The following is a 15,125-nucleotide window of genomic DNA, read 5'->3' as shown; positions in this document are numbered from 1 at the left end:
GTAGTTTATTTCCATTCTGGTGTCCAAGCTGAGAAGGTTGGCACCCTCTTGAGGTCATTGTGCCCTATTTGAGAATATAGGGGGCGATTTCGGATGCAGCCTGTGTGCTTGTTTGTGTCGTGTTTACAGTGTAGTAGAGGTGGGATATATCTCCCTCTGAAGGGCACTTCGGAGTGAAAACAATTATGGCCGCCATATTGAAGGGTCGTTCAAAACTAGCCACTTCAAAGGACCCTTCGGAATGAAGGATTTCGAAGTGTACAACAGATGGACACTTCAGGGCCCCTTGATCCTTTGTGCAGATGCTTTGCATGTTGACGGCGCCTCCGTGTGGGCATGGGATGATGATGCAGAAGGGCACTTCAAGAAACAGTTGTTTGGTCCCCTACACCCTTCAACCCTTCAAAGCTCTCACTCTGGAGGGTAAACCCTTTGAAGGGATTAGGGCATAGGTATGAGCCGTTCCGAATGGAACGCAGGGCGAGCCGTGCCGATGTAGTCATACCACATAGTGGAAAAGCGCCAATAGACATCAAAGGGGGCCTGAGTACCTGCCCTTTTTCTTCCTCGAGAGAAAGTGTCCTATTTTCTGGGCAGGTGTTTTTTGTTGTTGTTGTTGTTTTTAATAAATGAATATATGTATATATGTGTGTGTGTGTTTGTGTGTGTGTGTGTGTGTGTGTGTGTTTGTTTCTGTTTGTGAACAGCTTTCCCTGTCAAACAAATAAAACATTTTAAATATCAGGTTGGGTCGGGAAATGCTGAGAGACTGTCGAGTTCCAATGCATTTCTCCCCATCCCTCTCCACGCGGCACAGCAGTGCACACATTGATTGAATTTACAGCTAATTATTCAGAAGACAAAAGTCAAATATAAGCAGTCTCATTAGAAGGCTGTGCCCTCTGTAGGATGTGTAATTTATACAAAGTGTCCTCAACCTAGAATTAAACAAGACGGCCTTCGTAGGACGGGCGGAAAAGGAAACATGTTCCTATGCCAACACATTTAGAGCGTCGTTGCACTCTCACACTACTTAAATGAAGGAAAATTATTAAAAAATTTGGAAAGTAATTTAAAAAAAATTTTTTTTACTTGTTTTACTTTGTTCAGTGTTTGAGGAGCTGTAGCATACGCACAACAGACATCTGTGAGAGAAAAAAAGGAGGAGGATATTAAGAACAAAGTTTATCCGTTTTACCACAGGAGATTTAAGGTAAGCTGTAAACAACACATCTGCGCTTGTGTGTACATCTGCCAGCACCACCATTTTTAAAATTAATGACGGTTGTTTACGGCGATGCTAAGAATTGTGTGTTATCTGTAGCAGCGAAGGATACACTTCATGCATCCTCCAAATTCCTGTGAAAGAAGGTCGCATTCAAAGGTCGAAATGAGATGTATGCAGCCTTCGAATGCGACCATCAGCAGCCAACACAAATCCGCCGCCGTTCGCGGCCCACGCAAGCTCGCCGCTGTCCGCGGCTCTCCTGAGTCTGCCGTTCACGGCCAACTCGAGCCTCGGGCGCCCTCCTGTGCCCGCTCCTCAACAGCACCCTCCTGTGCCCGCTCCTGCAGAGCACCCCCAAGAGTCAGCGTGCCAGCTGGATCGAGCCACTACTTCCCCCCAAGGATTTTTTTTTTGGAGGGGGGGTAGTAGGGCTCCTGCCGGAGAGGCCGAGGCAGGGTCTGGGGCCGTGGGCTTGGTCTTGGAGGTGGATCTGCCATGGCCGCCCAAGCTCCCTGCTCCGCCATGGCCTCCCGAGTCCTCTGCTCTGCCATGGCCGCCCAAGCTCCCTGACCCGCCATGGCCTCCAAAGTCCTGCCTCCTGTTCCCTGGAGGCCTCCAGAGGCCCCCCCCCCCCCCGCTGGATGGTGTATGGCGCGAGGACACGCCTTCCGGAAGGGGGCGTAATGTCTGACTTAGTCTCTCTGTGTCTTGTTTCCCCTCCTCTCGTGCCCATATTTGGTCTTCCTGTTCCTGTCCTCATTTGTCATCATTAGTTTATTAGTCCCCAGCTCTGTGTCAGTAATTATCTAGTTTTCCCCAGTGTTTATAAGCCCCATGTTTCCCTGCCTCTGTTTCCGGTGTCTATCATGTGTGTACTTCCATGTTTCCAGCGATCCCTGAGTTTTGTCAATTAAAGATCTGAGTTTGTTAAAGAATTTCCTCACCTCCTCATCCCTTCTCCTGTGTGTGAGTTGTGACAAATGTTTAGTGATTTAATATCTGTGCTACTTGGTTGGTTGCTTATTTATTTATTTACTAAATCTGTGTGCTTGTGGAGACCAGAAGAATATATTTTAATTTGGCATTTCCTCATTGAACTTTGATCTTAAAGTGTTTGGGCTGCATTTATTTTATTGCATTTAACAAGAATCGCCTTTGTGTTTAAAGTAGCACACAGACACCAATAATCATAAATTATTACAAATCTTTAACTCAAAACTACATATAAAGATTAACAAAAATCAAAATGTCCTTGAGTCTTATGTGAGATGTGATTTAATTGCTAATTTGCATTTCTAAATAGACCATCCACTGCATTAAAATGTTCACATTGACTGAGACTCTTTGGATAATTCAGCATCAAAACAGGCATGTAAAATTAGCAATGCCTCTATAAACTATTACATATACACCATTCATTTGGATAAGCAAATACATTTTCCCAAGTTCAGATATATCCCAATTCATCTACTGTATTAAAAGTGCAGTTGTATATGTTCTTTTTTTCCTGTTCCTCTCTCTCTAGACTTTCCAAGTTTCAACACTTGACCTTCCTCTTCCTCTAAATGTCAGAAAGCTTCACTGTATTTGTCAGACACACTAAGCTATACTAAGAGAAAGGATTTCACAGAAAAAGTATGTATTTCATTGCATTTTATATTTTAGTTTGCTCTTATTTTATTTCAAGTAATTTCTTTCTTTCTTTTAGTGTTAATTTGGGTTAACTAATAACTCTGGACTCCCAATAATCTTCTTAAATAAGAAGAAAGAAGGTAAAAGAAAATTCCAAAAAGTTTGTAAGAATATTCTTTGAAAAAAACACATATTTGTGGAATGCTTGGAAAAACTAGTAATTAGTCAAGAAAAAGTAGTCATCAGTCATTATATTATCAGTTATATCAGTCATTTTCTTTTTCAATTATTCAATTCACTTATTTTTTCAGATTATCATCAGGGTTGTAACGCAGTATTAGCCTATTTTTATGATTGATTTTTATCATTTAAGAAAATCTGAAATAAATGTAAAAACAATAAAATATACATAAAAGTGTAAAGTAATAGAAATAAGTAATGAAGACATAAAGGTATGGCTCCCGGTGCACACGGCAGGGAGGACACAGGAACACGGAGACGAGGATGTAACTCAAAATATAGTCTTTACGCAACACAGGACAAGGCAAGGCTTACGCACAAGAAACCCCGGGAAGTAACGAGTAGACCAGATGACATAACACTGAACAGACAGGACTATAAATACACAGGTAAATCAGTGAGAACGAGACAAACACAGCTAGACAAGGATTAACTAATGATTACATCAGACAAGGACAGGAAACAAACCAAATAAGGGCACAAGAGGCAGGAACACATGACACACACTACAGAGGTCTGACAATGGCAAGTTTCCAACAAAGTTTTAATGTCAGCTTTTCTTAAGACAAATGCTGAAATCTAATAGTTTAAATCCAAAATAAACTCTGTGACATAAGTTGTTGTTTACAATATAAAAATATTTGTATTATTAATTAAATGCTAAATATAATAATTACTATACAATTTATAAAAATATTATTGCATCAATATTAAATTACAAGTAAACTTTATTTTAAACAATACTGTAAAGAATGACACAGAATCATAATCATGGAATAAATATGACTTTCCTGGAGCAACAATTTACCATGTTTTCACATGAAGCTTTTTTGCCCCACCCTCCCTTCCTGTTACATGAAATTAATTAATGTACCCATTCTATTAGTAATGTTTTATGCTGATAGATCTTAAAAGCCCTCCCTCAAATCTGAAACACAATGCAAACAGGTTTTCTGTAAGGAGTAGATTTAGGGTTGGGTTAGAAAATTAAATATAATAAAAATATATGACTGTATTATATATATTTATATTTTACATGTAAATAAATTAAAATTTATATTTACAATTTAATGTTGTCAGACTTTGTCTCTCTGTGTCTTGTTTCCCCTCCTCTCGTGCCCATATTTGGTCTTCCTGTTCCTGTCCTCATTTGTCATCATTAGTTTATTAGTCCCCAGCTCTGTGTCAGTAATTATCTAGTTTTCCCCAGTGTTTATAAGCCCTGTGTTTCCCTGCCTCTGTTTCCGGTCTCTATTGTCATTCTGTGTACTTCTATGTTTCCAGCGATCCCTGAGTTTTGTCAATTAAAGATCTGAGTTTGTTAAAGAAGTTCCTTGCCTCCCCGTCCCTTCTCCTGAGTGTGAGTTAGAACAGAAGACCAGACCGAAACAGCAGTAAGCCGCGTGCCTCCTCCCCGAGTTTTTGTTTGCGTTTTTAGCAAAGTTTTTTTTTGTTCCTGTGTTGTTCCCGAGGCGATGGAGTTCGCCGCCCGCCTCCTCGCCCTTATCCGGCGAGATCTCCCCTTCGTAGAGTACGCTGGGGAATTCTGCTGGCTCGCCGCGGTGTCAGAGCTACATGACACGGCCATCCTCCAACTGTTACGGCTCAGGGCCTGTTACCACCACCCCATGGACCTCCCAGACGCCACAGGATTGTGTTGGAGAGAAGGGATCTTCCGGTGAAGTGTCTGGGCCCGTCTGCGGCCAACACAAGGCAGTCGTCCGTGGCCAACGTAAGACAGCCGCCATCATCGGCCAACACAAATCCACCGCCGTCCGTGGCTCTCCCGAGTTCGCCGTTCGCGGCCAACTCAAGCCTCGGGCACCCTCCTGTGCCCACTCCTCGACAGTAACCTCCTCTGCCCGCTCCTCGACAGCACCCTCCTGTGCCCGCTCCTGCAGAGCGCCCCCAAGAGTCCGCGCATGCAGAGTGCCCTCAAGGGTCCGCGTGCCAGCTGGATCGAGCCACTACCCCCCCCCCCCCCCCCCCAAGGATTTTTTTGAGGGGGGGTAGTAGGGCTCCTGCCGAAGAGGCCGAGGCGGGGTCTGTGGCCGTGGTCTTGGAGGCGGACCCGCCATGGCCGCCAAAAGCTCCCTGACCCGCCATGGCCTCCAGAGTCCTTTGCTCTGCCCTGGGTCCCAGAACCTGGATGCCTCCAGAGCGCCCCCCCCCCCCTCCCCACTGGATGGTGTACGGCGCGAGGACACGCCTTCCGGAAGGGGGCGTAATGTCAGACTTTGTCTCTCTGTGTCTTGTTTCCCCTCCTCTCGTGCCCATATTTGGTCTTCCTGTTCCTGTCCTCATTTGTCATCATTAGTTTATTAGTCCCCAGCTCTGTGTCAGTAATTATCTAGTTTTCCCCAGTGTTTATAAGCCCCATGTTTCCCTGCCTCTGTTTCCGGTGTCTATCATGTGTACTTCCATGTTTCCAGCGATCCCTGAGTTTTGTCAATTAAAGATCTGAGTTTGTTAAAGAAGTTTCTCACCTCCTCGTCCCTTCTCCTGTGTGTGAGTTGTGACAAATGTTTAGTGATTTAATATCTGTGCTACTTGGTTGGTTGCTTATTTATTTACTATATATATATATTTATTATAATTACTTGTTTGGATAAGTCACATAACATTTAGTATATGATTTGTTTTAAATTTAATTTTACAAACTCTGAGATAAAATACCATAACAAAGGCAAAACATTTATTTACATTAACAATTACCAAAATTTTAAATAATATGCCAATCTAATCTCAATAATACACAAACATAACATTTATTATAGACCTTTTATGAATTTACAGTGAATTCCAGTTAGTATGTGTTCAGGGACACAAATCTGTGTGCTTGTGGAGACCAGAAGAATATATTTTAATTTGGCATTTCCTCATTGAACTTTGATCTTAAAGTGTTTGGGCTGCATTAACACTTTATTGCATTTAACAAGAATCGCCTTTGTGTTTAAAGTAGCACACAGACACCAATAATCATAAATTATTACAAATCTTTAACTCAAAACTACATATAATGATTAACAAAAATCAAAAAGTCCTTGAGTCTTATGTGAGATGTGATTTAATTGCTAATTTGCATTTCTAAATAGACTATTTCCACTGCATTAAAATGTTCACATTGACTGAGACTCTTTGGATAATTCAGCATCAAAACAGGCATGTAAAATTAGCAATGCCTCTATAAACTATTACATATACACCATTCATTTGGATAAGCAAATACATTTTCCCAAGTTCAGATATATCCCAATTCATATCCCAATGCAGTATTAGCCTATTTTTATGATTGATTTTTATCATTTAAGAAAATCTGAAATAAATGTAAAAACAATAAAATATACATAAAAGTGTAAAGTAATAGAAATAAATAATGAAGACATAAAGGTATGGCAAGTTTCCAACAAAGTTTTAATCTCAGCTTTTCTTAACAAGACAAATGCTGAAATCTAATAGTTTAAATCCAAAATAAACTCTGTGACATAAGTTGTTGTTTACAATATAAAAATATTTGTATTATTAATTAAATGCTAAATATAATAATTACTATACAATTTAATATTATAATATATTAGATATAAAAATATTATTGCATCAATATTAAATTACAAGTAAACTTTATTTTAAACAATACTGTAAAGAATGACACAGAATCATAATCATGGAATAAATATGACTTTTCTGGAGCAACAATTTACCATCTTTTCACATGAAGCTTTTTTGCCCCACCCTCCCTTCCTGTTACATGAAATTAATTAATGAAGAGCTATTGTTTTTCTATTGTCTGAAGTCCATGTTCATCCTCTCCACCCCTTATGATGAGATCCATAGTCTTATAAAAGAGCATGATCAAAGAGAAAACAGCTACTGTTGTTACTGGTGAATCTCAGGATTTGACAAGACTATACAAGAATAGTGAGTATACATTTTAAAGCTTGTACTGCAAGCAATTGAAAGCATAAATGATGTTGGTTTCATTGCTTCTATTGTCCTCATTTGTTAGTCGCATTGGATAAAAGTGTTTGCTAAATTCCTAAATGTAAATATAATAATAATATTTAATAATGAGCTTTAATTCTAAATAAAACTTGGCCAAAACCAATGACTTATACGGTAAATACTCTAACTACCACTTTAACAACTTTTTAAAAAACAGTGGTTTAATAATTGACATTTCAGGTAGGTGTGTGTAACTTCAATGTTGACAATGTTTTACAGATGAGTGCATCCAAACTACAGGAAAGGTCTGTAATCCTGCTCAGATTCCAGCATTATACAGTTGCAATCAAAATTATTCAACCCCCTTGACCTGCAAGAAATTCAATAATATAAAACGAAACAATTCAACCAAAGCATCAGAAATTTTGTAAAATTTTTGCAATAGTAAAACTTTGTGCAAATTTTAAATTTGAAGTGCTTAGAAGCTTCTGTTACCTCTCTACTGCAAACGTGGCCCATTCCTCCCTTGAAAAAGCTTCCAGATCACTGATGATGTTTGGTTTTCATGTTGCCACCAAATATTTTCAATCAGATTTAAATCTGAAGACTGAACAACTATTCTCTGAACAAAACGTAAGTACATTTGGATGTGTACTTTGGGATGGCTGTCTTGCAGGAGAGTCCATTGATCATCAAGCTGCACTGAAGGCATCACAATTCTTGCTAAAATGGCTTGATACTTAAAAGAAACAATTGTGTCCTTCATGCAGTGAAGTCAAAACACCTCTAACCAGTGGCCCACCTCCATGTTTGTCCGTGGAGATGGTGTTCTTCTGCTCTTGAGATTTGCCTTTTTTGCACCAGATATGCTGATTCATGGGTCCAAAAAGTTCCAGTTGAATTACATCACTCCATAAAAATGTTCTTCCAGACCTCCACAGGTCTGAATTGAATTGAATGCATATTCAAGTCGACCTTTTATGTTCTTCTTCGCCGTGCTTGTCTAGTGTTCAAAAACATTACATTATTGACATTATCACTTTTAATTTGCTACTAAACAGTTATAGATACATAAAAAAATATTCTGGATCTTTAAAAAAGCTTACATTTGTAAATTATTACAGTGTCCAGGGGGTTGAATAGTTCAAATTCCAATTGTACATAAATACAGCATAAACACAGTTATGAACGTCTATTACAATCGTGATCATTCTGCGATCTGTTCATAATTGACATCAGAGTAAATTGTATTCAAATGTAATATAATAAAATAAACGAAATATCGTGTCTGTCTATGTCTCCATTTCAGCGGGGAGGTGAGAATCGCTCACTCTCTACATACGAAGGAAGAAGAGTTTGTAGTCAAAAGGAGAAAAACTGTTTTTCAAAGCCTGCAGAATTTTAAGATACACTGCAGTAAGGTAAAACATCTTATACTTAATGTATTTACTAGCCTACTAGCGGTGTAACGTACCGTAAATTCCTACATTTTTGGAAGGCCCGGTCGTTGGATTCTGTATGCATGCATGTGTAACGCACAAATATAGCTGCGTAATAACGCAATAATAGTTTCTCAATAGTGGAACTGAGTAACAGGGGCCCTTGGTAAGGGGTGGGGGGGTGATATACTGATTATTATTATTAACATGATTGATGAAGTGTAGTGTTCTGATGGGCCCACTCTCGTGGTTGTGTGACCGGGGCCCATCATTTGGTGCTACGCCCCTGTTTCCCAAGTCAAACTGTGTGCGTTTCAGGATGAGGTGCCACACATTGCCTTACTGGGTTCTGGAGGAGGACAAAGAGCCATGGTGGGTTTGCTGGGATCCCTGGTTGAGCTTGATAAAGCGGGTCTTCTGGACTGCATCCTTTATCTGAGCGGAGTCTCTGGGTCCACCTGGTACGAACCCTGAGAAACAACAAATACACAGATCGAGTTGAATGTCAAAAATGAGAGCAGTATGTTCTTCTCTGAAGGTGCATGGCCTCCTTATACCAAGAACCAGACTGGTCCACCAAACTAGAGACCGTGAAAGACAAAATCATCGAGAGACTCAGGAGAAAGGATCACGATCATCAGGATCATCAGAAGAAAGTCAGCTGGGGAGACAAATATGAAAAACTGAAGAAATATTATTGTGAGAAAGACTTCTTCAGCTTGACTGATGTCTGGGCAGTAATGGTCGTCACAGAATATGTGAAAGAGGTCTGTAACTATGCACCATCCTCTGCTAGGAAACACACCTGCAGACGAGGAGTCCAAAGTCTAAGACCACATTGGAAATCTGAATCAAAGGCTAATCTGAATTTAACTCAAGCATAGCTGAGAATGAATTGGTGATTCTCTTTTCTGTAAAAATGAAGAGTTGCAGGTGCTTACGGACTCCATTCTGTAAGTATCTCTGAGATGTTTTATATTCTCTTCAGATCGACGAATGCAAACTCTCAGATCAGTGGGACCATCTCAGTAAAGACCCGTTTCCCATCTACACAGTGATCGACAAGCAATGCAAACAATGCAAGGAGGAGAAAGGTCTGTGTTGGTGTGCATCTGAAAGAATTAGAGTTAGTTAATGTGCTCATCACAGCTGTTATATGGTGGTGTTTTGTGTCTGCAGACCCCTGGTTTGAGATCAGTCCACATGAAGCAGGTTATTCCCTCTCTGGAGCATTTGTGGACACCTCCAGCTTCGGCAGCCAGTTTGACAACGGCTCAAAGAAAAAACACCAGGATGAATTTGACATGCTGTACCTGCAAGGTAACAAACTTTGTCACAGGAGAGTTTATAAATATTACATTTTAACAGCACAGGGAGTTGCTGTTTTACAACATAAACATTCTCATTACACAGTGAAATTTAAGGGTTCAAATTACCATTTGATGCATTTGACTGTTATATTACACATTTTGTTTTAAAAGTCAAATGTATTGAAAACCTGTGAAATGTAAATGTGTTTTCTGCAGCTCTGTGTGGCAGCGCTTTAGCTGATGGAAAGGAGACTAAGAAAGTCCTCTGGGGAAAAATAAAAGGTGCATTTGAAGATTCAGTTCTGCTTAAAGTTGAAATTATCATGTGAACTCTGATTTTATTTAATTTTTTTCCCCTCAGATTTCTTTAAAGATCTATTACATGATCTACAACCGGAGATGTTTGAGGAAATGAGGAAACGTTTTAAACACAATAAAGGTGAAAAATTAAAGATGAGCTACAATGATAATTATCTTTAATCTGGTTTTAAATACCGTTAATAATCCATAATTAATTCCATATCAGTTGATAGGTATAAATATATAGTAACACTTTACAATGAAGTGTTTCCATTTTCCAATTAAAAAATATTTCTAAAGCATTTAGTCTTAGGTCATGTTTATTGCAAGATTTACTAATACATTATTAAAATCAAAAGTTGTATCTACTATTCAATGAGCTAACAATGTATTTTTACTAACATTACTAACTTAATAAATACTGTAACATATTTCTCATGCATATCGAACGTAGCGTTAGTTCTGGCAGGTCACGTTAGTCAAGCTCAGGCTCTCAGCTGATCCCCATCTACCCATAGGAATACGACACCTATCTAAGCATCCATATATAAGGTCGTCAGCAGTTTTCGCATTGCTCAATAGCAAATTACCCTCCTCCATCCCCAACTCCTCCTCTGTCAGTCAGGATCCAGCCTTCTGTTTCTCTTTTGAATCAGACAAATTCCAAAATGTGTACATAAAATTACTGAACTTTTCAATCTGCAATACTTTTGTTGGTTCTGTTCTGTTTACCCTGGGGGTGTTATCGCTGCTCTCCATGCTCTCATCCATGCTAGGCTGGGAGTTCCTGCCCAGAACTTATTTGTCATCAAATTAATTTTAGTTTCAAATCATAGCGTCTTAAATGGCTTTTGGACAATGTTATGTGTATGTTTCCTTGTGGGGAAACTCCTGATATCTGAACATGATGAATTTGGGGGTGGAAAGCACTTACATTCAAAACGTTTTGCAGTGTGTTCATGTTTGTTCAATGTGTGTTTTCTCTCAAAGACACAAACTCCCCACCTGTAGAAAAGTGTTTCCAGGTGCTCATGGATCTTGTGGACATGAATATCTGTGTTTTGAATGGCGAAGATCCTTCTGATCTTGATGAATCCATCAGAAAAACGCTGAATGGTAAGAGTGTGTTAGGAGGATTTTTGTTTGTTTGTTAATTTTAGAGTCTAGTTATCACACTTACTGCAGTGAATATATATTTCTATTATTTCTTAATAACCATAAGTGCCCAGAAAAAATACAGGGTCTATTAAACACAGTGAGGATAATTTTATGCCAAATAAATTACAACTGTGAGAGACAGATGTACAATCGCTTCAGAAGGTTGTATTCATAAGGTTCATTTTGAATGGTAGAATGACAGAAAATAAGGCGGAAAATACAATTTGAAATAAAAAGGCGGTATTTCACATATACCTATATTTATGTATCAAGGTCTCCAGGATTTTCAGAAAACAAAAACAGTAAAACATAAAAAAAAACTAATTGATGAAACTGCAAAACTGTATAAGGTAACAGGCAAAAACATATGTTGTGGCAAAAAACTAATTTAAACAATATACACAAACTACAGTTGCATGTTGCCAGATGGCAAAAACTTAATAATGCATGTTTCTTTCTTTTACAGAGCTCGGTGGAGGCAAACATCAGCTGATTTTTCCTATAGAAAAACTCAATCTCGCTCATAAACATGTTGCAAAACACTATATGAAGCAACACTCTGAAGATGTGTGTAATAATTTGAGTCATTGGTTCAGTTTCTGTACCGGTAGGTTGAATTGTCTGTATAGTCTATTTGATTTGTACAATGTATTCGATTTTCTAATCAGATTAATGTGCGTGAACTTAAAATTGCTTTACTCTGAGATTTTATAAAGCTTCCAAAACAGACTGATGCCACAAAATAACCTTTTCTTTAGATGACCAGTTATGTTGCATAAAGCTGATGAAATTAATATAAATAATAATTTCCAAAAAACATATAATTATGTGAAAACAATATATAGAATATAAAACAATATCATTTACTAAATTTAAGAACCACTGTGCACTTGTTTACAGATATAAAGATGTGTACATGCATTTATCAATGCATGACTCACTGGATCTGGGGCAGGAATTATGACTTTCTCCACAACATGGATGGTGAGAACAGACCCATTTGTAAATTTGCAACTCAATGTGAAAAATAAAATGATTTCATGCTGTGATCCCTCAGATAAAACTGTGCCTTCTACTCTTCTGGAAAGTAAGACAAGAGACTATGAAGATGCCGGACTGTTGCTAAACTCACCCTACTTCTCCGTGCTGAGAGAAGCACGACACACTGATCTCATAATTTCCCTGGACTTCAGTGAAGGCGATCCTTTCACGGTCTTATACGCACACATAGCACACACTATAATAAAAGTTAAAGAAATAGATCACCTATAAATGATCATTTACTCTCCCTCATGTAGTTTCCAATATGACTTTTGTATGGTGGCCGAGAGAGCTCAACGCACTGCAAATAGAAAAAACACCTGCAAATTAAGAAAACAACTTTGTCAATTTTACAGCAAACGCGCTGCAAATGCTCACAACACAACCAAATAAAGAAACACACAGCAAATAGAAAAAAATGCCTGCAAACAACTTCATCAATTTGACAACACGTGCTGCAAATGCTCACAACACAAACAAAGAAACGCGCTGCAAATAAATTCTTTATTTGGTTGTGTTGTGAGCATTTGCAGTGCGTGTGTTGTCAAATCGATGTTGTTTTCTTGATTTGCGGGTGCTTTTTCTATTTGCACGTGTTTTCGGAAGTTGCCGCACGTTGAGCTCTCTCAGCCACGTACTTTTGTTCTTCAGTAGAAAACAGGAATAGTCATGCTGCTCTTTCCTCATGACATACCTTAAAAAACATGGACAGATAATTACAAAAGCATCATTTAAACAGATGAAAAACAAGAAAGAAAACCATTTAAACGTGCATATGATTTAATATTAATCTAGCATTCCCATTCATCTCAACCTTATTATTTCAATGAATAACAACTTTAATTTCAAGTGAAATTTTCTTTCACCATTTTAATGAAGTGATACTGTTATGCTTTTCCACTGCAGACAGTGAGAGAAGCTGCTGATGTGTGCAAGAGACTAAAGATCCCTTTCCCTGAAGTCAATATTCCCAGTGAGGACTCGCAGAACCCGAAGGACTTTTATGTGTTCAAAGGCAAAAATGCTCCAACTGTGATTCACATCCCTCTGTTTAATGTGGTCAACTGTGGAGGCAAGTAAAGATTGTTTAGTTGAATAAAAATGAAACATCATCTATAATTCCATTTAAGTGTTCTACTCTTTCTTCAGATGAAGTTGAGGCCTGGAGGAGCAAATATACCACCTTTCAAGGTTCTTACAGCGCTGAGATGATCACTGATCTTATGGAGGTCGCTGGAAAAAACATCTTAAACAACGGAAAGAAACTACTGGAGCAGATTAATGCTACTGTTGGGCAAAAAAGGAAATAAGTCCTTACTGTTTGTTTTTCTGTTTTGTGTGTGTGTAAGTAAATTCCATACCCTTTGTCACTTTATGTTGACATATTTTAGGTTACATAAATGGACATTACTTACACTATCAAAGAGAAAACAACACCAACAACTAACTAATGCCGTTTATTAAAACAAAGTATATTTCTCATCAATTTAGTGCTTTTCAAGCATGTTTACATTTATTCCAAACTTATAGGTAACTATAAATAATTTAATATTCCATGCATATCGATTAACTGCTATATTCAGCTGTTAATTTCAGACCATCAGTCATCAAAGCTCAGTAAACATTGTGTTCACCAAGCTGATTCTCTAAAAACGTAAAAAAGGAAAGTGTTTTCAGGTCATTTCAAGGCTGAATGCGACTTGACGTGCATCTAAGTGAGTTGTTGACTTAACTTTTAATTAGGCTTCTCTTTAACACCATGTTTATACCGACTTGAGGATGAGGAGGTAGGGTTTATCAGCCAATCAGCTCTTTTCTGTTGAATACTTTAAACACTCTTCTGCATGTTTCTTCTGTTTCTTCATGCTTGACTTTCATTAAGCAATAAATAGATGATCATTAATAATCAAATCAACCATACGACAGACGTGATCACAACTATGATTAAGTGCTTTGACACAATCTGTATTGTTAAAAGCGCTATAAAGGTGACTTGACTATGATTGCTTCTGTTCCAATGACTAAATAAACTGTTCTCTAAAATAAGGTTTTGTCCTGGTCATTTAGTTTCACAGCACAAATGCTCATTATTGTAAAATAATTACAAACTCCATGATGCGAGGAGACACATGTGTTTCTGCAGAATCTCCAATCTATAGGTGTGTTCGACTTGAAGCGGCGCTGCGCAGACTGATCAGTGTATGACATCAAAGTACCGCGAGAGCGATAAGAGAGCAGATGGATCCTTATGCTTTCCAATCGCTCTCGCGGTACTTTGATGTCATACACTGATCAGTCTGCGCAGCGCCGCTTCAAGTCGAACACAGCTAATGGTGTCCAAGCTAAGAAAGTTGGACTTTAGATCCCTCTTGTGGTTATTAGATGTAAGGTCATTTTTTTCGCCTGTTGTCTTTCGTAGTGCGTCCGTGTTGAATCCAGTCCACCATGTGGATATATTTCTTTATATTACAGAAACTGGTTGAAATAATTTTGAGAGTAAAGATAGACAAGTTCTCTGCTTGAAACTCCCTCAGAGAAAGTTTCAGCCACTAGCAAAATAGTGCTAGTTTTAAGCTTTCTTCAAGTTCATTGCCTGCAATGTGTGTTTGTGTGTGTGCGTATTCTGTTTTGTGTTATTTAGAAACTATTTGCCAAAGATCGCGATACTATGCTCAAAATTACCTAATCAATTCTGTATTACCGTGGCGACGGGAATAAACTGACTTGGTAAGAGATACTGATTTTAATGCTTGCTGGACAAGTCATTAATAAGGTATGAGTTGGACGTTTTGATCAATATCAATTAATTATATAAATATTGAATCGTTACGACTC

General features: G+C 38.5%; 2 protein-coding genes across 2 annotated transcripts in view; one reads left to right on the top strand and one right to left on the bottom strand.

Moving 5' to 3' along the window:
- The window catches only part of LOC306871772 (guanine nucleotide-binding protein G(I)/G(S)/G(O) subunit gamma-10-like), a 480,959-nt gene that overhangs the window by 111,520 nt on the left and 354,314 nt on the right, over positions 1-15,125 (bottom strand). The gene's annotated exons all lie outside the window — the stretch shown is intronic.
- Positions 1,391-13,600, top strand: LOC306871612 (cytosolic phospholipase A2 gamma-like; the record flags this gene model as incomplete). The annotated part of the gene is made up of 14 exons (XM_079419678.1): positions 1,391-1,588; positions 4,631-5,041; positions 7,322-7,347; positions 8,352-8,463; positions 8,800-8,942; positions 9,020-9,248; positions 9,470-9,575; positions 9,661-9,801; positions 10,008-10,073; positions 11,082-11,207; positions 12,150-12,233; positions 12,307-12,461; positions 13,197-13,362; positions 13,440-13,600. 14 exons carry the CDS (start codon positions 1,391-1,393, stop codon positions 13,598-13,600), a joined length of 2,124 nt encoding a protein of 707 aa, XP_079275804.1.

The sequence above is a fragment of the Barbus barbus genome, assembly GCF_936440315.1.
Source record: "Barbus barbus genome assembly, chromosome: 6".
NCBI classification, from domain to species: domain Eukaryota; kingdom Metazoa; phylum Chordata; class Actinopteri; order Cypriniformes; family Cyprinidae; genus Barbus; species Barbus barbus.
Note: the sequence above shows the minus strand (reverse complement) of the source record. Positions and strands in the feature narration are given on the sequence as shown.